The sequence below is a fragment of the Engystomops pustulosus genome, chromosome 6 (genome assembly GCF_040894005.1).
Source record: "Engystomops pustulosus chromosome 6, aEngPut4.maternal, whole genome shotgun sequence".
NCBI classification, from domain to species: domain Eukaryota; kingdom Metazoa; phylum Chordata; class Amphibia; order Anura; family Leptodactylidae; genus Engystomops; species Engystomops pustulosus.
In genome coordinates, this window is record NC_092416.1 from 159,616,483 (window position 1) to 159,640,879 (window position 24,397).

Consider the following 24,397-nt stretch of genomic DNA (forward strand, 5'->3'; position numbering starts at 1 on the left):
ATTTCCCAGGATGGCCATTGCCCTACATGTTGTCCGCCTGTAGGTGGGGCTTTAGAGACACTTTCTGGAAGATCTTTTCTCGCCCTCTTTATCTAAGAGGAAACACATGTGACACCTGCCCCAATAATTCCAGCCTCTACTCATAGAACATATTCAGGGCCCAATAACATTTCCTGATTGTCATAGTTACATTGTTTTTCCTCATTTTATTTTGTAGAAGATTATTTCATTTTTCCTTTCCTTCAATGACAATGAATTTCTACGCGCCATGGAATATTGACTGATATCTGGTATTTTCTCACTATTTTCTGCTCATCTCTTGTGATGCTGAATACAATCAATGATATCAATGTGAGGTAAGTCATCTGCTGGGGTCTTCCATACTCCCCATCACCCGCAGACTGTAAGCTCTTGTACGCAGGACCCTCACTCCTATTGTTTATTCTGTAATGTCTTATTTTATTTGTATGTGTCCCCCCCATGATTTGTGAACCACTACAGAATATGATGGTGATATATAAATTATTATTGATATACCTTCACTATATATAGATATACAAGTGCTCCATCTCCTTACGGATACATCTGCCAATATCCCCTATATCCAGATTTTGTGTAATTTATGTAATTAGATATCAAGTTGTTGATTTGTTGTAGATATTAAACGTATTGGAAATGATAGGGGAACTTGCAGCCAAATGTATCATATTAAAAGAGCCGGGCTTATGTGCAGGCGGCATGTTATAGAGCAGGAGGAGCTGAGCAGATTGTATGTAGTGTCCTATCTGTAGGCAGCATGTTATAGAGCAGGAGGAGCTGAGCAGATTGTACATAGTGTCCTATGTGCAGGAAGCATGTCATAGAGCAGGAGGAGCTGAGCAGATTGTACATTTACTAAGGGTCCGCACACCACATTTCCGTCGGGTTTCCCAACTATTTCCGATTTGCACCGCATTTAACAGGGGTTTTTGGCGCACACGCGAACAGATTTTGGCGCAATCGGTCCAACTTTCATGCGACGCAATTCGTGGGCATGGCCCTCGGACAACCCAACTGAGGGTTGAACTTAAAATTCAAATTGTGTCTCAAGACATGCACTTACATGCACCGGCGGACATGAACGGGGTCTTAGTGAATCGCACCGGACGTCATCCTCGTCAGACAACGCACCTCGGTGATCGCAACAGGACCGGGTAAGTAAATGTGCCCCATATTGTCCTATCTGCAGGCAGAATGTTATAGATCAGTAGGATCTAAGCGGATTTTCCATAGTGTCCTATCTGCAGGCTGCAAGCTACTGAGCTCATTCTTTTCTATAAAATTCCAACCACTGGTAGGGCACTACATACAATCTGCTTAACTCCTCCTGCTCTGTAATATTCTGCCTGTTGATAGGAAACTATGAATAACCTGTTCAGTTCCTTCTCCCCAAAACATGCTGTCTGCAGATAATTCACTATGTACAATGTTCTCAGCTCCCCCTACTCTATAACATGCTGCCTGCACATAGAACACTGGGACACATTTACTTACCTGTCCGAGGAGTTCACCCAAAGTGCATTGTTCCAACGATAACGCACTGTGCCGCGATTTACTACGATCGTGCGCCCGATATCCTGCATGTGTCGCTTCCCCGCTCAGGTCCCCGGAGTTCACCTTCTTCTTCCCGGTGCATGTAAGTTCATTGTATTGCAACACAAATTGAAAGTTAAGTCCTGCGCTCAGTCCGAATCCATCACATCGTCCGGAGGCATGCCCCCCAGCCTGTCTTAGCAGTGCAAATCCCGAACACCATAAACAGTCCGATGAAAGTGCAATCCCAACCCTTAGTAAATAAGCCCCACTATGTACAATCTGCTCAGCTCCTCCTGCTCTATAAGAAACTGGACAGAAATTTCATGGTGACAGGTTCCCTTTAAATATGTTGCGCTAGTTTCAGTTATGGTGACAGAATTACCTGTATGTTTCCTTTGATCCTATTGTACACTTTATGTTATGAGTCAATGCCAATAAGAACAATGGCTCCACTGCGTCTGTTTTCATTGATCCTAATTGCTTCTTTTATGTTGTTTGAGGTTCTGGCAGGTGTGTAATAAAGTAATCTATATATTTTATTGTATGCTTAAGGGATTGTGAAATAAAATGCTGTGTTTTATTACAGGTCGTGAATGTTAATGTCGTTCTATTGTTGTGGTATATTATATCTGCTCTCATTTTACTGAACTGCAAACTTCTATTTATAATTATTGAGCACGTTTGTTTTTTGCAGATAATTTTAAGCTTATTGTTCTGTAGGAGAATATTATTCTATTGTAACTGGGGTTATGATATAAAATTTCGGAGTCTTACATTAAAGAGAACAGAAATTGACCAAATAATCCACTACCGGTATGTTATCAAGCAGCTGAACACCTTCTAGATCATGCATCTTTTAAGACCCAGGGTGGAGGCATCATCCAGAAAATCTACTTTGACATGGGATGTAAATTGGTTGTAAAAAGTCAAGGAGGCGGAGAATTTAACACTGAAGTCAAGCTCTCTCTTCCTCAGAAAGCCCCTTCACTGTAATTTATAGTCCTGCATCCAGAGACATCACTAACCAGATCTCCTGAAGTCCAATGAATGAATTTAGTCACAGAGGAGGAGGAGATCAGAGCTCCCCATCTTGACTTCAGTGTTAAACTCTCCGCCTCCCTGACTTGATACAATCAATTCCCATCTCACTTCAAAGTTGATTTTCTGGATGATGCCATAACACTGGACCATGAAAGAAACAAAAACTAGAAGGTGTTATACTACTTGACAATATTCTGGTAGTGGTTTATTATGCCAATTGCTGATGACGGGTTTCCTTTAAAGTAAATATTATATATGGTATATGATTACAGGCTGTGGTTAATGTGCTTTGTAAACTTTCTTGTATATATTATGCCTCTTCTGTTACATCACTGTATGTATTATCCCTGCACTGTGATATGACTGTATGTACTATCCATTTACTGTGACATCACTGTGTGTATTACCCATGTACTGTGACATCATTGTATATATAATCCCTGTATTTTAACATCTCTGTAATGTTGCATCACTGTGTGTCTTATCCCTGTACTGTGACATCACTGTGTGTATTTTCCCTGTACTGTGACATCACTGTGTGTATTATCCCTGTACTGTGACATCACTGTGTGTATTATCCCTGTACTGTGACATCACTGTGTGTATTTTCCCTGGAATGTGATATCACTGTGTGTATTATCCCTGTACTGTAACATCACTGTGTGTATTATCTTTGGAATGTGACATCACTGTGTGTATTATTCCTGTACTGTGACATCTTTTGTGTATTACCCCTGTACTGTGACATCATTGTGCGTATTATCTCTGTACTGTGACATCACTGTGTGTATTATCCCTGTACTGTGACATCACTGTGTGTATTATCCCTGTACTGTGACATCACTGTGTGTTTTATCCCTGTACTGTGACATCACTGTGTGTATTATCCCTGTACTGTGACATCACTGTGTGTATTATCTCTGTACTGTGACATCACTGTGTGTATTATCTCTGTACTGTGACATCACTGTGTGTATTATTCCTGTACTGTGACATCACTGTGTGTATTATCCCTGTACTTTGACATCACTGTGTGTATTATCCCTTTCTGTGACATCACTCTGTGCATTAGATCTGTTCATCTGTACTGTGACATCACTGTGTGTATTTTCCCTGGAATGTGACATCACTGTGTGTATCATCCCTGTACTGTGACATCACTGTGTGTATCATCCCTGTACTGTGACATCACTGTGTGTATTTTCGCAGGAATGTGACATCACTGTGTGTATTTTCCCAGGAATGTGACATCACTGTGTGTATTTTCCCAGGAATGTGACATCACTGTGTGTATCATCCCTGTATTGTGACATCACTGTGTGTATCATCCCTGTACTTCTTCTGATCTTCTCTCATCACGTTCAGTGCCTTGTTCTGGTCCTGTCTATGTCAGCGTGGTTGAAGTGCCATCATGCACAGTTGAGTATAAGTGGCACTTGACACCTTAGGTTACTAGAGCTGGGCTCTCCATAGCATGAATCGTACTTTGTAGGATGTGTAGTTGCCATGAAGCTCGCTTAGAGTAGTGATATGGACTTTAATATACTATACATTTTCGATTTCTACAGACATATTTGGTGGACCTGGTCTGGTGGTATTCTGGTTCTCTCAAGTTATCCTGCAATAACTAGATATCTAGATACAAGGTGCTGATCATTGGAGGTTTAATCACTGGGTTCTCTGACAATCACAAGCATGGACCTTGGAGCCCTAAATCCTTGGAGGTGTAAGTTGTACATACACAGCCACAAAATGCATTCTCTATGGGACTACTGGAAATAGCCGAGCACTGAATACATCCATTCCTGGCAGTCCCATACAAGTAAATGTAGAGGCCATATATATATATACATGCAAATAGAAATGTATGAATGACTCATCAGCTGGGTGCTAGCAGTTGATGGTGGTCTGTACATCCTCTGTCCAATCAGTGCTAGTAGACTAGTCCGTCCCTTTGACAAGGGGAATAACAGAGGAATGGTAAAATGCTAGTTCTAAGACAAAATTGTTACATTATGGGGAATACAAGTAGATACTAGACCAGATATGTCAGGGGAAGTGAGAAGTCATGTTTAATGGGATTATTATAGTGTGTGTTACAGGCCATCTACTACCAGGATCAAGGACTGTAAACCAAGCACACTTACATGCTGATGTTTGCCCCCTTTGTCAGGGTCTGCTCTTCTTTTAACTCCTTGTCTTATTACATCTAAAACAAGTAACATTTTCAGTTGAGACATGTGCTTAGTGACAAGAGCTGGTTTATAGACATGGCAGCGGGTGTCTGTAGCCACCCTTCTCATAAATAACTTGAAGGGTGCAATGTTTAAGTACATTCTGCCTGTATTGGGTGGTCGGGCTCGTGGACCATAGTGAATTTGACCTCTAGCAGCAGATGGAGACTCTATCTCATTCTGGGTGTGAAGTTGCTGTTGACCTCTTAGCTGCTCAATGGGTTAATGACTGTTTTATTGAGTGACCTCAATGGGCATAGATCTGACAAGGCACTTAACATGGAAAACAACTTGTCGCATGTCTGGGATATATAGTCACAGCTGAAATTCCTAAATCAATGGATAGTTGTAGGAACACTGCCCAGACATCCTGACTGCTCAACTAGCACAAGAGCAAATACGATCAAGGACATCAAGACAGTCCATGAGATGATGAAATGGACAGTGCATGCTCAGCCAAGTGACAAGTATCTCATTGCATGTCTTTATAAGGAGTAGACTTGACTGCCATCGACATCCAACATCCATAGTATCCCATTATTAAAGTGCTGCATACCAGAAGGAATGGAGGAACTCTAGAGGAGAGTATAGTCCATAAGGTCATCAGTCAAGGGACATCAATGGAATCAGAGAAACTCCTGGGACATGACCCTATAAAATAGGGGGGTTCTAAAACATTTGGCAGCAAAAAACATTGCTAAATGGCCAGTTTTACTATGTACAGGCAGTGAACATTTGGCTCCATTTGAAGAAAGCCTACCCCCTCTCCTGAGGTCTCTAGCTGTGGCGAACATCTGCTATAACAATTCTCTGTTGTTCTTCCTACAAATATATTAGTAAATTGCCAACAGGGTGTGGCCAGTTGAGAGGTGTGTCACTGAACACCAAGAAAATATCAAAACTGATTGGACAGTGTCAGACTGTGTAGAGACACACCCCTATCTAGCAGGGTTGGCTCCAAGTCACAATAGGCCCCTGGGCGACAGAGCCGTAATGTCCTCCTTTGTAGTAAACTCATTTGGCGGCAGTAGAAACAAAAGCAGTCCCCTGTTCCCTCAAATATTTCCTAGTTTTTCATCCCAAGCAGCTTCTTCACAGTTTAATTATTTACATTTGCATGAAGGAAACAGGAATTGAAAAACAAGGGTAAAAGAGAATTGTCAAAATTAGTCAAATTATGCGATTATGTGGCAAAGAACAAACCCCAGATAGTAGAGAGGAAATGACCGCTAAACCCTAGTTTGAGGAGCGGGGTAGTCCCAGCATTCTGTATCTGAATGGGAGGAGACTAAAGAGGTAAAATTGCTTTTTGCCAGGTATTTGCAATGGGGAACCATCCCCATCATTTGCTTGGGAATAGACTTGAGCAATCGATAAAACCTGTCAAGTTTTTCATAAGATTTGATTCAGCACAAATCGAATCCAATGTTTCTCTGACTGTCCAGGAAATTGGTATATACTCTCCTTTAGTATAGGTGGTAAAGGAGACCTGGAGTACTAGTAGTAATGCTGATACAACAGAGCTTACAGTCATGCAGCTGCTGGAACATGGTGAAGGGTCACCAAGCTCGGCCTGAAGAATGTTGGCACCAAACTCCTACCTCTGGTACAGGTTGGGTGGCTGCTTCTGTCGCAGCATAGCTAGTCTTCACTAAATTTAGGTGACAGTAATTGATCTATACATTTTCTGTTGAACTGTGTAGCCCAGCACATATATTATAGACTCAAAGAGCCACTAACAGATTTCCATCATATGGTCAAGTCTCTTGTGCTAAAAGGACATTGGGGAAACCCTAAAACATCTCAATGTTGCTGTATTTAGCAATTGATTGTATATGGTTATACACTATAGAGGTGAAATCTGATTGTACCTTTGTATATATAGGGGCTCATTTACTAAGGGTCCGCGGACCACAAACGTCAGATATTCCGACGTTTTCCAATATGCGACACATTTAAAAGGGGATTAAATCAGGGGTGGGCCGTTGGACGATCCGACTGATTCGGTGGTATTTTACCTTAAAATTGTGTTAGATCAAATGGATGCCAGACAAATAATTTTATTAAATACACAATTACACGGCAACAGAAGAGTAGCAATAAAAGTATAAAAACAGAGAGTGCCAAAATACATATATAATCAAAAAGCCAATAAGAGGAATAAAATACAGTGTATAGGAAAAGATACCACTTACAGCCAAATATATAAGTTCCAGCAGTTAAGGGAACACAAAGTACCTCATATGGAGTAAGCACTAAAGAGTAAATACCTATACCAGTTGGACAGGCACCCGCTGTACACCCCGACACGTGTTTCGCAAGTAGCTTTATCAAGGGGAGTGTCTTAGATTTTGCTGGGTAAGGCTTATATATAAGAGTCAGAAGGTAGAAAGATGGAATGGCACTCACCGCTTGCTCACAAGCCAGATGAAGCGCCGAGAGCGCGAAACAGCTGTCCTATTTGCCAAGCCCTGAGTCCCTACGTCCTTCCCTCCCCGCTACTTGTACCACACTTCGTGTATTGTTGTGAGTATGCACCAATAAACCTTCACTGAAAAGGATATGCGGTGAGTGCCATTCCATCTTTCTACCTTCTGCATCTGATGTACTTTCGCTTAGGAATTTAGAGCACCACTGCACCTAAATGCATATTTCGATCGCCATGACCTATGTTACCTTGTACTGGGACACTCTTACAGAGAATTGTTGAAATATCAAGACCCAAACTCCAGAAAAATTCCACCAATGAAAGAGAGCGTAGCTTAAATTACATATTATGCGCTCCTGCGTGCAAACCGGCATGGGAGGATGAATTGAATCTTAGCACCGCAAGATCATGAGACGCAGTCGCGAAATCTCGGATCTCGCGATACTCGGGCCAAAGCCGCAAGCTGCTTGACTTTCATTTCTATTTCATTATGTATAATATGTGACCAGATCAATATCTGTGACTGATCAGCCAGTCCACTTTGCTATATCTATATATATATTTATTCATTTACTATTGAGCACTCATCACTTTATTTATGAGGGTTTCCTCGTATTCCTAACATGTTTCTCACCTATGATTAATTGTGTACTGACACCAAGACGTTTTTTATACTTTGTATGACATTTGGACATATTGTCCTGTTTCCCCTCCCCTTTTTTCTCCCTTCCAGCGATAGTTTGCACATAATAGACACCAGGTCCGTCCTTCTGCGTTGCCCCACACAAAAGGATATTCTCTTATATACTTACCTGTTAAACTTTTACCCCTACTGCGGCTGTGCCTGAATATGGTAAATCCGTCGCTCGGCCGCATTTCTGCTGCGCCTGAATATGGTAAATCTGTTGCTCGGCCGCATTTCTGCGCATGCACAACTCATTCTTGTGGCTTTGGCCCGAGTATCGCGAGATCCGAGATTTCGCGACTGCGTCTCATGATCTCACGGTGCTAAGATTCAATTCATCCTCCCATGCCGGTTTGCACGCAGGAGCGCATAATATGTAATTTAAGCTACGCTCTCTTTCATTGGTGGACTCTTATATATAAGCCTTACCCAGCAAAATCTAAGACACTCCCCTTGATAAAGCTACTTGCGAAACACGTGTCGGGGTGTACAGCGGGTGCCTGTCCAACTGGTATAGGTATTTACTCTTTAGTGCTTACTCCATATGAGGTACTTTGTGTTCCCTTAACTGCTGGAACTTATATATTTGGCTCTAAGTGGTATCTTTTCCTATACACTGTATTTTATTCCTCTTATTGGCTTTTTGATTATATATGTATTTTGGCACTTTCTGTTTTTATACTTCTATTGCTACTCTTCTGTTGCCGTGTAATTGTGTATTTAATAAAATTATTTGTCTGGCATCCATTTGATCTAATCTTTTCAGTATATTCAACATTTCGGTTGTATTACGCAAAACAGCAGGGGTGGTATATGACAGTGATCTCACGCCCACGCCCCTTGCTTTACCATTTTTTTGGTTGATGCTTAAAATGTGTTGCAAGACAATGCGCTTACATGCCAGGAAGAAGAAGGTGAACTCCGGCGGGCCTGAGTGGGGAAGTGACACATGCAGGATATCAGGCGCATGATCTACGTGAATAGCGGCACAGTGCATGATCGTCAGACATTCCGGATCAGGGATCGCGATATTGACGGATAAGTAAATGTGCCCCATAGAGTCGGATCTGTTTACATCTAATGGAAGGTCTAGTACTGGGCCCGTCGATTACTCAATACAGGACTTCATGGAACCCACCTTCTGTATCATCGGTCCCAGCATCCACACATGCAATCTTCTGAAATGTCTCAATGACGTGCCCCAAGACTAGTAATCGAGATGCTCACACTTTCATATATACCTACAGTATGTTTACTACCCAACGTAAGATATCATTCAAATATTTGTCTTACTCAATAAGGATACTCAACTCATTGTTCCCCATAATATAGGTCCTCAAAGTCAGATGCCTCATGCTTACTCAATGTAAGTGTTTCCTATTCCCATGTTGTCAACAGTATTACAGCAATGGATTTCTGATACAACCCTGGTCTTCTTTGATATTTAACCTCCTTCCCATTGAACTTACCCTTAATCCAATATGGTGGCTTTTAAGATTGTGGCCATGTTCCATTTATATGGAATATATTTTCCCTCACCCACACGGGTGCAGGGATGGAACATAAATAGGATGCATACCTACCCTGCTTTGGATCCCAGTTCCTAATCCATCCAGTACTTCTGGTATTTTAGCATGCACCTGACCGGAAGTTCTGTAGGATTACAGGACCCACTTCAGCCAATTAGCAGCCTGCTCAGAACATGAGACATCACTTTTCATTTTTCAGGGGTCTTTACTTACTGAGGCTCATTTACTAAGAGTCCGCGGACCGCATTTTTGTAGGATTTCCGTTTTCCGACGCATTTAACAGGGGTTTTTGGCGCACATGACCGGATTTTGGCGCATCGGCGCCGGCTTTCACATGACACAAATCGGGGGGCGGGCCGTCAGACGATTCGTTGTTCGATCAGACGATTCGAACAACGCGGGGGATTTAACATTGCAAATTGTGTCGCAAGACATGCACTCACATACACCGGGAAGAAGAGGGTGAACTCCGGCGGACCTCAGTGGGGAAGCGACAGACGCAGGATCTAGGGTGCACGATGTTGGTGAATGGCGCCGGACTTCATCTTCGTCGGGCCGTCCGGATCGGGGATCGCGACAGGACCGGGTAAGTAAATGTGCCCCACTGTGTTGTCCCCTGCTCTGTTGAAGTCTCTTATTAGCTAAGGTGGGCCTCCAGACCCCTAGGAATGTCTAGCCAGATGCAGGCTAAAATGGGAGGTCTGGGTGCAACATAAGAACCAGGAACCACAGGGGGTAACTTTGCATCATTTCTTCCCTCCCCGACCCCATAGAGCAGTGATGGCAAACCTTTTAGAGACAGAGTGCCCAAACTACAACAAAGACCCACTTATTTATCGCAAAGTGCCAACACAGAAATTTAATTTGTGATTTATACTCCCTTTTTTGTCACAGCTTTCATTAATACCAGCCACCTGAGGACACCAATAAAGCAGGAGATAGTCCCAGGTACAGCTGATACATTAAAATAGCTCTGTGCACAGCAAGTCATGGGTTGTCTGAGACTGCAGGAAGATACCTGGAGTCATCTCTGGTGATGGCCTGAGTGCCCACAGAAAGGGCTCTGAGTGCCACCTCTGGCACCAGTGCCATAGGTTAGCCATCACTGCCATAGAGGTTTTCCATACTCCTGGAAAGCCGCTTTAATTGTATAATATAACATTAATAAAAGTACATTTTGATTCAAATTTGTGACAAAGAAAATGTATTGTTTTTTTAAAGCACAAAAATATCAAAAAGTGAATGGGAACAGCGAGCACAGGACATTCAGTATTAATAAGAGGAGCCAAACAATAGTCATGGTGGTGACAATGTATGAATCATCAGACATCTCCTTTGCTTCCCTTCATCCCAGGACCTCTGCAATGACCTCCTTAAAAAAGCCGTCACTTTAACAACATAGAATTAGCCACAATTGCTTCAGATATAAGTGGCCAGAAAGTGTGAAATTTAAAAATAAAATAGCAAAGAAACCTTGTCAGGTGCATTAGAGGAAGCCGTCCCAACCACTCATCCAACCACTCATCTCTGCTCAAGATACCCCCAGAGTCACCAATCCTATCACTTTCCAGTCATTTATTTATATAAAAAATATCATGCACTGCGTGTGGGTGAGGTAATCAGGAATCTCACTGTCAATCACTGTGTGTGGGCAGTGTAATCAGGACTCTCACTGTCAATCACTGTGTGTGTGGGTGGAGTAATCAGGACTCTCACTGTCAATCACTGAGTGTGGGTGGAGTAATCAGGACTCTCACTGTCAATCACTGTGTGTGGGCAGTGTAATCAGGACTCTCACTGTCAATCACTGTGTGTGGGAGGAGTAATCAGGACTCTCACTGTCAATCACTGTGTGTGTGGGTGGAGTAATCAGGACTCTCACTGTCAATCACTGTGTGTGGGCAGTGTAATCAGGAATCTCACTGTCAATCACTGTGTGTGGGCAGTGTAATCAGGACTCTCACTGTCAATCACTGTGTGTGTGGGTGGAGTAATCAGGACTCTCACTGTCAATCACTGAGTGTGGGTGGAGTAATCAGGACTCTCACTGTCAATCACTGTGTGTGTGGGCAGAGTGATCAGGACTCTCACTGTCAATCACTGTGTGTAGGCGGAGTAATCAGGGCTCTTATAAGCAATCACTGTGTGTGAGTGGAGTAAACAGGACTCGCACTGTCAATCACTGTGTGTGGGGGGGTAATCAGGACTCTCATTGTCAATCACTGTGTGGGCGGAGTAATCAGGTCTCAGATTGTCAATCACTGTGTGTAGGCGGAGTAATCAGGGCTCTTATTAGCAATCACTCTGTGTTGGCGGAGTAATCAGGACTCTCACTGGGTGTGGGCGGGGTAATCCGGACTCTTTCTGTCAATCACTTTGTGTGTGTGTGTGTGGGGGGGAGTAATCAGAACACTTACCGTCAATCACTGTGTGTGGGAGGAGTCATCAGGACTAATATGGGCAGAATAATCAGGACTCTTATTAGCAATCACTGTGTGTGGGCAGAGTAATCAGCTCTCTCACTGTCAATCACTGTGTGTGGGAGGAGTCATCAGGACTAATAATTACTAATAATTAGGATTCTCAATGTCAATCACTGTGTGTGGGCAAGGTTATCATAATGTTAGTCAGCCATAAATATTATTTTAGTAAATAATCATTGTAGTGGAAAACAATCATTTTCGTTCCACATGATAAATAAAGTGAATTTTACTCATCATTCTGAATATAATCCAAGTTCCTCTGCATATTCAGTGTATTGTGCGGGCTCTGGGGCAGGTTGTAGAGAATATATTTGGAGAAGATGTATACGATTGTGATGTAGCGGCTCCTTGGTATCTTATGTAATCATCTGCCAACTGTTCTAATTCCCATCACTAGTAATGTATCTTCCCAATAGTGCAATCATGCAGAATCTGTTCCAGCAGATACATTATAGCGAGGTAGCATTCGGCGGCATGTCTATGTGAAATGGGTTAATGAGGCTTGCTGGGCCGCATATCATTTACTGGAAATACCAGCTGTTTACTTTGTAGTGATTGCAAAAAGAAAGGGATGAGGCGGCGCTCCTGGTGTCTGCCCTCAGCCCAATCACTTCTCTATCTTCTCACTGTTTGCACTTGACAAGAATTCTGCAACACTTGAGTGGTGTCCACTTAGCACTGTCATGAAGGATGGGTGCTGGGCTCATATTATTAGGAGGGGGGTAGCTGTGTGTGGTGTGGGTGGAGGAGGAATCCTCTGGCTTCCAGCTCTCTGTGACATTGGTAGGACAGATGTAAGGGTTCCAATCTATTGCTCATGATTTGTACTTGGGATGTCATCTTCTGTGACGACTCAATTTTGTGTATAACTAAAGGCATTTGCAGTACATAGATGAGGCTCCACATTGCTCCAAAGTCATAGCATAGTATATTCAGATAAAATTTCTGCCAGAGCTGGTTCTTTTACCATTTGTTCTTTTGTCACTTCTAGGATTTTACCTTAATTACCCATAACAGTGCTAACAATTGGGTAATTCCACTACTAAAAGTTACTGGTAGCACTACAACAACTACTAAAGCTGTTTGTTTTTACTACAATATCTACTAAGCCCATTACTACTAGTACTGCTACAACTACTAAAACTATTACCACTACTGCTATAACTACTAAACCAATTACAACAAAGCCTACTACTACAACTACTAAACTATTACTATAGGCACTGATACTATAACTACTAAACCAATTACGACTAGTACTCCTACAACTACTAAAATATTATTAGAACCATTGCTAATATAACTAATAGACCCATTACTACCAGTAGTCCTACAACTACTAAAACTTTTACCACTACTACTATAACTACTAAACTAATTACGACTAGTACTCCTACAACTACTAAAACTATAACTATAACCACTGCTACTATAACTACTAAACCTTTTTCTACTAGTACTTCTACGTCTACTAAAATGATTAGCACTGCTATTACTATCAAAACTATTCCTGCTAGTACTACTGCAAGTACTAAAACTATTACTATTACCACTACTACTATAACTATTAAACCTATTTCTACTTGTACAACTACAACTGCTAAAACCATTACTACACCATCACTACTATAACTACTAAACCTATAACTACTACTAGTAATAATACAACTAATAAAACTATTACTAATATTACCATTACCACTACCAGTGCTACTACTACTCTCACCGCTACAACAGTTACCACACATACTAGTATTATAACAACTTTTAATTCTTCTTTTGCTAGTACTACAAATATACATATTGTACATCTACTACATGTGCAACTACTTCTACAGTGAAATATGAGGAGGATAGATATACCCCACCATCCCTGTGTCACATGGACAAACTTCTCATCCAGCTTTCCTACTATTACTACTAGTTCGACTACAACCACCGAGATTATTACTACTAGTACTGCTAGAAATACTAGTACTGCAATTACTAATACCAATATTACTTTTAGTACTGTTTAGTACTATCCATATTCATACTTTTAATACAACTACCGCTCGATTTACCGCCACTACTATAACTACTACTACTATAGCACCTACTTCTACATCAATTACTACTGCAATTACTAATTACAAATTCAGCAACTACTTCTACCATTAATATTACTACTTAAACCACTACTTCTAGTCTTGTGACTTCTATCATTAGTAATAGTTCTAATGTAATGAACCTTATAGTTTCCCACACCTAATAGTAAACTAAGTCTTCCTTCAGTTTTGCATGCTAAGAATCTGCCCCGACAGAGAGAGACAAAAGGGGGATTTTCCAAGACAAAGGGCTACCATTTCTGTATACAATGACTACTTCTTAAACTGCTGGACCAGCTGCTCTCTCTGTCCGAGGATCTTATTCTTTCTGAATGGGGGAAGTGGCGCGATGTGAGCTTTGAAGAATTGCACAAGTGAGTTCATGGAATGGGAACGGAAACTCGAAAAGGACAAATTCCCATACAGAAATACTATACGTGTGCACAGTATATAATATGTATATAGTAATAAAGATTTTCTACTAATTTCTAATATGTCTTAATCTTAGTGAAAGGAACTTTTCACCTCTTATGAAATGTGTAATTTTTAAAAGTGCTTATTGCAATTATAAAAATTTTTGGAGTGGACATGTGAATGGGGACGGGAGAAAATTTTGTCCTGGGCGTATAAGATGAAGTATCTTAGTAATTACAGTTTTTCTCCTACTATATACCCTTATTGGCTGTATGCCTTGAAAATGTAACAAAGTGCATAATAAAATAATAATAATAATTTGGGATTGTTGGGTTGCATGTCAGTTGTTCCTTCTCTAAATTTGACAATAACTTCCCTTCTTGTCAAAATTGAACAGAAGCCCTGATTGGTCAGTGTCAAGCTGTCACATTGGTGGGGTCCGACATCCAGAAGCTTGACCAATCTGTTGTTGGAGTGATCTCCCTTACCTACCACTTGGCCTACTTACATTTTAAGGCTCTGGGGCTGAGCTGCAATACCACACACAACCACTATAATGTAAAGAGTAAACAGGTTGGGTGTTTAATTGTTTCAGTTTCTTACACAGCTGATCATGGGGTGTCTGGTTTCAGAACAGGTTCTAGTTCTCCTGTTGAATCAATAGGTAGGTTGAGCTTTCTATAAGGGGTTATATAGGTAAATCCCATAGAGAATGACACATAGTCGCACCTTAACTTTAAATAGTAATTTCCTATTAAAAGGATGACACAGCACCCTTTAAGAGTTTAAAGGGGTTGTACCACGTTTCATTGTTTTCCCTATCCTTGTGGAGGTCGAACTGCAATGCTAACTGGACCCCCATCTACTACGAGACTGGGGATCCCTTTCTCACTAATTGAGATAGCAGCAGGTTGTGAATTTGTCCATTCAATACTATGTTAGCACTGGAAATTGCAGGTATCTCCAGCAACTACCATTCTCTGTCTATGAAAGTGCTGGAGATACCTGAGCGCTGTGGTCTACAGTTTCCGGAGCTCCATTCGTATTGAATGGAGGGGCAGGACACAATCTCTAAGGAAAAGCAGGTGCAGATATATCTATACTCAAGGGTTAAGCCACCCTGGGGTCACATTACAGCCCATTCAAGGGTGATTAATCTCTTCCTAGTGATCACTCATTTTTATTAATCCAGGTTGTATAGTAAGAGGAGAGTCACCGTCTGTTTTCACACGATCAGTTTACACCTAAAGTGCAAAAAAAAAAAGTTCCAACCCTTTATTATCCATACCCCAGATTTTGGCTTCAAAAACTGAACATCTGAAAAAAAACCTGAACATGTGAACACAGCCATAGAGTTTAGTTGTAATTGCCTTGCTTGGGATGTATTGGTAGATTATGTTTCTATCTGGGCAGCGCTTTACATAATGTTCTGGGTGGGATATTACATTTTCAGGATCTTACTGAGAGATTATGAGCTCAGGCCATGAACTAGAAAAAAAAGTGCTGAATGAATGTGTGAGATGCAGTCACTTCATGTTCCAGCATATAAATTAGATGTTATGTCATCACTACAATGACATCATCAGATTCCCCAGAATTATATAAACTATTACCAGAGGCAATTTACTGCTAAGATGTAACTCTAAAAGGAATTGTACCATTTAGTGAAGGTTTATATGAACTTATGTAACTTCCTTACACTTCTTTTTACAGAGTAGTTAGTGCTTTGAACAATGAGATTGCTGTAACTGAATAGGACTTTTTGTGTTTGCTCTCCTTGCTCTCTGGTTTGCAGTACGGTAATAGTATAGCTTCCCCTCAAGGCAATTTTTTTGTGATTGAAGCATCCTAGACTGATACATTGTAACAAACTATCAGGGAAGAAGAGAGATGTGTGCTACTAATGTAGTTAGGTTTATACAGCTTTTCCCATTCACTGAAAGCAAGCAGATGTCTTGACACAGGTGATACATTGCAATGTTGAAGAATGTTTCTACATCCTAGAAACAATTACTTCTATGATACCTTCAGTTTACTTCTATGCTATTTACAGAATAGAGGTGCCATTCAGAGATGGAACAGGCATCTATCATGTATTTATGACATATTGGGGGACATGTATTATCATATCTGCACCTAAAAAATGCCGGGATCTTTAGTTTTTTTGGGCGCAGAATTGTTGAGAATCATTCATAATGAGTTTGTGCCAGAAAGAACAGATGCTTCCGACTATCCCGACTCCTCTGTCTTTTTTTTTCCGCAAGTGGGCGTGGCCTAACTTTTCCACATTATCCGTCACATTTATGTGTATTTTGTCGGCATTTTTAGGCGCAATTTTTGGCGCACAATTGACCAGGAAAAACATGGTCAGAGAGCAAAATTAAGGCACAGTCCATGTAAAATTTTGGCGCACATCTCATTGATATCAGCATTTTTATGGGGCATGACTAATTATTACCGTCTACCCATTATTTACTTACAGCCGTGCGCCACTTTAAAACATCAGGCTGTGCTTTCCGGAGACTGATCTCCGATGCCGACAGTGGTGCTTGCGCCAGAATTAGTAAATCCCCCACCCCCCCAACCCACCCCCATTCTGTGGTTATCTCATGCATAATGAAGTTGAGAATACCGCATGAGAATCTTGAAACATAGATATTCTGAGTCAATTATCTTAGAAAACTTGTAATTCACCGGACTAGTAGGAATAACAGAGGAACGGCGCAAAAGAAGATACTTCTGAATTATTATACTATGGAAAATAAAATTGAGTCTTCAATAAACATAATTGGAATATATACCGTAGGTTGCTATGGGTGATATTGGTATTTATTAATTGCCTTATATTGTGTAGTTATTTGTAGACTTGAATCTCATATTGGGGAGATTTATTAGAAGTCTCTTAGGGCAGAACTGTTCTAGTTGCCTATGGCAGCCAATCAGAGTTCAGCTTTCATTTTCCCACAGCTGTGTATAGAATTAAAGCTGAGCTCTGATTGGTTTCCATGGGCAACTAAAACAATAATAATAATTCCTTCATTTATATAGTGCACACCGATTACTCATAGCTACACAGAGCTTGACAAATGAGTCTAGAAAGAGTTTTACCTCAGAAACTTATGATAAATCTCCCCCAATATAGATTTTAAGCTCTTGTGAGCAGGGCTCTCATTCCAATTGCGTCATATGACTATGTTATTACAATGTAATGTCTTATTTGGTTTGTATACATTCACCGTGAATGTGATTGCGCTATAGAAATAATGATTTATTAATAATGTTATTATTATTATTACTACTTGATTGTTATCCAAGACCCCCATTTTCTACAATCCGCAGTCGTCATCTGGCCCTCACCTCAGTGTTTTTGACACTTGCCATAGCAAACAAGGATGAGGAGTTTGTTTGTGTGGCTGTTTGTACTCATGGCCTTACAACGCGTCGGCGCGGACCTGTCACCGGCCATGCTCCTGGCTCTGTCAACACTTAGTAAATATCATAGTGATACCTCTGCGGGGGCTCATATACTGCGCTTTATATACCATGTGTGTGTATATATAAACATTCCATAGATGCTCATCGTGTCAGGACCCAGTGCGGATGTAGCAGGGCTAAGTTTGTTATCTGTGACAACGCAATGAAAATTTTCATAGACTGTAAGCTCTTGTGTCACCCCCTCATCTTCATAGACTGTAAGCTCTTGTGTCACCCCCTCATCCTCATAGACTGTAAGCTCTTGTGTCACCCCCTCATCCTCATAGACTGTAAGCTCTTGTTTCACCCCCTCATCCTCATAGACTGTAAGCTCTTGTCACCCCCTCATCCTCATAGACTGTAAGCTCTTGTGTCACCCCTCATCCTCATAGACCAGTGATGGCAAACCTTTTAGAGACCGAGTGCCCAAACTACAACAAAGACCCGCTTATTTATCGCAGAGTGCCAACACAGAAATTAAATTTATGAATTTTACTCCCTTCTCTGTCACAGTTTTCATTGATACCAGCACCCGAGGACACCAATAAAGCAGAAAATAGTCCCAGGTAGAGCTGTCACTTTAAAATAGCTCTGTGCATAGCCAATTTTGGGCTGTCTGGGACTGCAGGATGATACCTGGAGTCATCTCTGGTGATGGCCTGAGTGCCCACAGAAAGGGCTCCGAGTGCCACCTCTGGCACCAGTGCCATAGGTTAGCCATCACTGTCATAGACTGTAAGTTCTTGTGTCACCCCTCATCCTCATAGACTGTAAGCTCTTGTGTCACCCCTCATCCTCATAGACTGTAAGCTCTTGTGTCACCCCCTCATCCTCATAGACTGTAAGCTCTTGTGTCACCCCTCATCCTCATAGACTGTAAGCTCTTGTGTCACCCCCTCATCCTCATAGACTGTAAGCTCTTATTTCATTCCCTCATCCTCATAGACTGTAAGCTCTTGTGTCCCCCCCTCATCCTCATAGACTGTAAGCTCTTGTTTCACCCCCTCATCCTCATAGACTGTAAGCTCTTGTGTCACACCCTCATCCTCATAGACTGTAAGCTCTTGTGCCACCCCCTCATCCTCATAGACTGTAAGCTCTTGTGTCACCCCCTCATCCTCATAGACTGTAAGCTCTTGTGTCACCCCCTCATCCTCATAGACTGTAAGCTCTTGTGTCACCTCTCATCCTCATAGACTGTAAGCTCTTGTGTCACCTCCTTCGTTCTTATAGACTGTAAGCTCTTGTGTCACCCCCTCATCCTCATAGACTGTAAGCTCTTGTGCCCCCCCGTCATCCTCATAGACTGTAAGCTTTTGTGTCACCCCCTCATCCTCATAAACTGTAAGCTCTTGTGAGCAGGGCCCTCACTCCTATATGACCATGTTATTAAAACTATTATGTTTTATATAATTTGTTATTGCCCCCCGTGGTTTGTACAGCGCTGCGGAATATGATGGCGCCATTGAAATACAGAATATTATTATTTAGTAACACAACGCGTTCAGCACTACTACATCTGGAACAAAGGCTGCAGAGGGTCCGGTAGCTACAGTAGCCGGTCCAGGATACTTTTTTGTCTAATCTGAGGGTGTGTGAATGGGTACAAGTCCCAGCAGGTGACTGTTGATACAACTGTTCCCTTGTGATCAGTGCCAGCGAGCGGTGGGGGGAAGGGAGGGGGCTTCTATTAAAGTCTGACAGCCTGACACTCAGCTCTGTCTCCACATTCCTCTGTCTTTGGTGCAGCTAAATTCGGAACACAGCCCTCCAATCACATCAATGGAAGGCAAAGGGAGGGGGTCCTTCGAGGGGAGGCTTGCTTGACTGTAGGTGCTAGGGGGGTTTGTCCCCTTTTTTTGTGGCAGGAACAGCCTGGTGACTGGAGGTGTGTATGAAACAAGTTGGAGCTGGCAGCCCCTCCTGAGGAGTGTGCGGAAGAAGTTTTGTGGCAGACTCCTGCAGGCGTCCATCCCTGGAAGGTATTATGTGCTTATCATGCTTCATTAGGTGTAAACCGGGTGACGTGTGATGTCGCTCATCACCGCATGGGATACGGATTTCTAGTACGTTCCACTCTTTCTCTTTTTGGTGGACTTTGTCTTACTCTTCAAGGCTACTTTCCCACAATGCATTGGGTTACATTGTCAGCCATAATGGGGAACTGAGAGAAAAGCTGCTCAGGCTGTACAAAGCACCTGTGGCATATACAAAACTATACGGTTACGGTAGTAAAACACGCTGCAAATTTTCTGTGCCGCATCTTTAATAATCACCAATATCGATAGGATATGGGATGGCAACGATGTATCAAATCACAATACATCTCGTAACTATGTTCCTTGTACTGTACAGTAAACGAAATGTTTTTTGTGATTTTAGTTTCGTTTTAATTTTATTTATTGTACCTCGTACTCTTACACATTTTAACAAAGGTCCTGCGTTAAAAGGACAAATTTTATGTAGCTTGTATTACTATTATTTATATAGTGCTAGAGATGAGGGCATCAATTTGTTGATTTATACAATTCAATAAGAATCTGGCGATTTTTAAGACAATTCGGTACAAATCTGAATATTTTCTGATTTATTTTGTATGAATCATGAATATGACATAATAAAAGTCTAACGGATCCGTTAAAATGTCCATTCATTCCAATGGATTATTGGCGGCTTTCATCTGTTATTGTCATTTTAGTGAAAACTGAACATTAAAAAGTTTGTTAAAAATTCAAATCATGACTGCGCTGTGCAAAAAGTAGTAACACTGCATAAAGTTAGTCCAAAAGTGGCTGCATCCAGAAGAATGAAGAGTTTAATCATAGATATGAGTTTCAAATGCCCATATCATTGGGTCCCCGGTGCCGCCTTCAGCAATAGGCACAGGTTACCTGCCCTAAATATCACTTGGGATCAATTTTCTGTATACTGCGCTTCATAATATGTTGGCGATATATTGATATCATGGAATACATTTTGAATGAAGATCATTGTGATTGTCAGATCAGAGACATTGGGGCACATTTACTTTCTCGGTCCCGTCGCGATCCCCGCTGTGCGCTGTCCGTCGAGGATTCGGGTCTGCCGCGATCCACTAAGATTTTGCGTCCAATTTCCTGCATGTGTCGTTTCCCTCGCTGAGGTCCGTCGGAGTTCACCTTCTTCTTCCCGGTGCATGTGAGTGCTGACCTTGCGACACAATTTCGTTTTTAAATTCCACGGTTTGTCAGAATCAGTCGGGTTGTCCAATGTCCATGCCCCCCGATTTGTGTTGCATGCAAGTCGGCGCCAATGTGCCACAATCCGATCGCGTGCACCAAAAATCCGGGGCAATTCAGGGCAAAACGGTAAAAAGTCGGTGTTTGGACCCTTAGTAAATGTGCCTCATTGTGATGTGAACATGGAACCTTGAGACGCTTCAAAATCTCTGTCGCACAAGTAATCCGCTCCATTTGTCTCTCTTTAGGTGAATAAATGCCAATGAACTCCCTCTAAACAAACATTTATTTTTGTCTCACCATGAAAAATAGAGCAAGCACAGGGGAAAATGAAAACATACGGCGCGGGTTGTCGCCTGCGCCATCATCTATCACAGGCTGTGCTGTATTCCCTTGTATTTGCAAAAACCCCACTTCCGTAACGCATATTCTTAATTCAATTTATATTCTTTCTGCAGGTCTCCGGGAAGCCGGTCGCTTCGCTTCATTACAGAGTGATTACCAGGCTGCTTAATGTACTGTTTAATTGCTGCCTCCATGGTGAGTACGTGGTGGCCGCAGCATGGTCCGTCCCCATATGGAGTCTTAACAGGAGACATGCACCGGAACGCTGACTCGGCCCCATCTACTTGGGAGTTGCTTGAGGATATTAAGAGGCCTTGACAGGAACGGGATGTTTATTAGAACATTGACTTTTTAAAAAAGTGATACAGAGTTTTCCATTGGAGCAGAAATCTTATTGCATTTCTGACCACCTGGTGTGGACACATTCCTGACGATACTTGTGAAAACTGCAAATCCATACATAACAGCAACATAAATTTACATGGTAAATCGATGTGAAACATCTCAACCAGACTGTTTTTAAGAAGACCACTCTCATCCATGACAGATTTTTTAGATCCTCATGCCTCGTGAAGACCACCATCTTGTAAAACACTTTTCAAATACTTTTTGGGTGGTCGTCTTACTTAAATAAAATTGTGCCGCCTACATTGCCCCAACTTACTTTCTCATCACCAAACACTAGCGGATATCTCATATCAATACATATGATTGCCCAAAGAAGAGGATAGATCATGTCATACTTCCTTGGTAATACTGTAGAAATACAGCACTGATGGGACTCTAATATCCATGCAGAACAAAACCTCATATTCCTTAAAAGACTTTTCGGTGCTTGAAGAACTGATTGGCCAAAGCAGCAATCTGATGACACCACACTTGGATGATACGGCAGACAAAGACCTGGAAGGAGACTATGTGGACCTTTTAGAAACTGCTGGCCCAGCAGAAAATAAACCTTCCATTTCTTGTCACCAGGAAATGGGGGATTCTTCCAGGGTTCCAAAAGTCAACGGAGATCCTATTTCAAGTGTTGCTAATAATAAGTGGGTGTGTGGGAGATCTCAGACCAGTGAGGAAGGGGTGTGTACCCCATGCCTTAGAAGAAAACTCAACAAAGATCTGAATGTCAAAGAAAGCAAGTGTCGATTCCGCCAGTCTTACCTTGCAGCTCTTAGGAATCCAATTAAATTCATATCAGGACCTATGGCTGAGATATTAGAAGAGACTGTGAGTAGGTCCAGCACATTCGCTGCCTTAGAAAGCCCTATTTGTTCCCGTCGTAAAGCTCCAAACCAAACATCATCTTGGCTTTTCCCTGGAAAAACAGACTCAAAATCCGGAGACATACAAGTACCCGGTACTTCAAGAAATTCAAAAGTGACTTTTTCACCTGGGTCAGACTCTTCTTCTCCATCCCTTGTACACAGATTCTCCTTTCTAAAAGGACAACGTGGATCCTCGTCATCTGGAGATGGCCTTACCATGGATGGCGGTTCAAATCAGTATGGTGGAACATGGAGAAGGGTATCTGCGGTCTGCTCTCCAAGACTTAGTCGGGCTAAGTTCTCAGGAAAAGGTATCAGTAAGATGATGAGTGTTTTTTATAAAGAGGAGATGTAATGTACATATTTGTGACTTCTTCGTCTGACTCATCTCCAAAAATATGGTCTACAATATTTCCAAAAATAGCAACACTCCTGCCAAAGAATTGCATGGTCAATGTACAATATTGGTGCTGTTTGTGTAGAAAAAGAGAACTCACAAATGAACTAGCATGGCTTATGTGTTTGCTGGTTTTTACTATGGGGGAGTGGTTACAACTATTCTAAGAAATAGTGAAAAGGAAAATGGCAGCACTCTAGTTAAAGAGAAAAAGATTTACAGTACAGGCGGTCCCCTACTTAAGAACACTCGACTTACATACGACCCCTAGTTACAAACGGACCACTGGATATTGGTAATTTATTGTACTTTAGTCCTAGGCTACAATAATCAGCTATAACAGTTATCAGAGGTGTCTGTGATGAAGCTTTTTTGTTAATCCTGATTCTTATGACAACCCAACATTTTTAAAATCCAATTGTCACAGAAACCAAAAAAGTTCTGGCTGGGATTACAATGATAAAATATACAGTTCCGACTTACATACAAATTCAACTTAAGAACAAACCTACAGACCCTATCTTGTATGTAACCCGGGGACTGCCTGTACTTTATTTGCCATTTGTCTACAACAGAGATTTTTTGGCCCCTAGTAACTGGAGCCTTCCTGTAGCTATTCTTATATATGTATGGTAGTAGGAGTAGTTTGATATTGTTCCTATGTACACGTGTTCCAATACAGGTGGTCCCCGACTTAAGGACACCAGACTTGCAGATGACTTCTAGTTACAGACAGACCTCTCTGCCCACTGTGACCTCTGGTGACCTCCCTGGATGCTTTACTTTAGTAATAGCTAATTGATCAGGTGTAAGGTGTCTGTAATGAAGCTTCATGAATAATGCTTGGTCCCATGACAACACAAGATTTTGAAAAAAACTATTGTCACAGGGACATAAATTTTTTTTTGGAGTTCCAATTATGAAATATACATGTACCGACATACAAATTCAACTTAAAGGGGTGGTCCATGTTTGTTTAATGAAAAGTTATACAATTTTCCAATGTGCTTTCTGTATCAATTCCTCACAGTTTTCTAGATCTCTGCTTGCTGTCATTCTATAGAAAGCTTCTATGCTTACTTCCAGTGGATAGAAATCAGTTCATGATATTGTCATGGACATGCAGGTCCACAAGCCGTCAATATCACAGAGTAATCAGAGCTGTGTGATAATATCACATTACCATTCCATCCACTGGAAGAAAACATAGAAGCTTTCT

General features: G+C 41.6%; 1 protein-coding gene across 3 annotated transcripts in view; it reads left to right on the top strand.

The window, feature by feature from the left end:
- The first annotated feature begins 242 nt into the window (after positions 1 to 242).
- The window catches only part of KIAA1755 (KIAA1755 ortholog), a 58,672-nt gene continuing 34,517 nt past the window's right edge, over positions 243 to 24,397 (top strand). The window contains exons 1-3 of one of the 3 annotated variants that reach the window (XM_072112076.1): positions 17,552 to 17,681; positions 19,819 to 19,932; positions 21,627 to 23,092. In XM_072112076.1, the coding sequence (XP_071968177.1) occupies positions 22,306 to 23,092 (787 nt within the window). In that variant the 5' untranslated portion in view covers positions 17,552 to 17,681; positions 19,819 to 19,932; positions 21,627 to 22,305. The other 2 variants (XM_072112077.1, XM_072112075.1) reach the window with 2 other exon arrangements.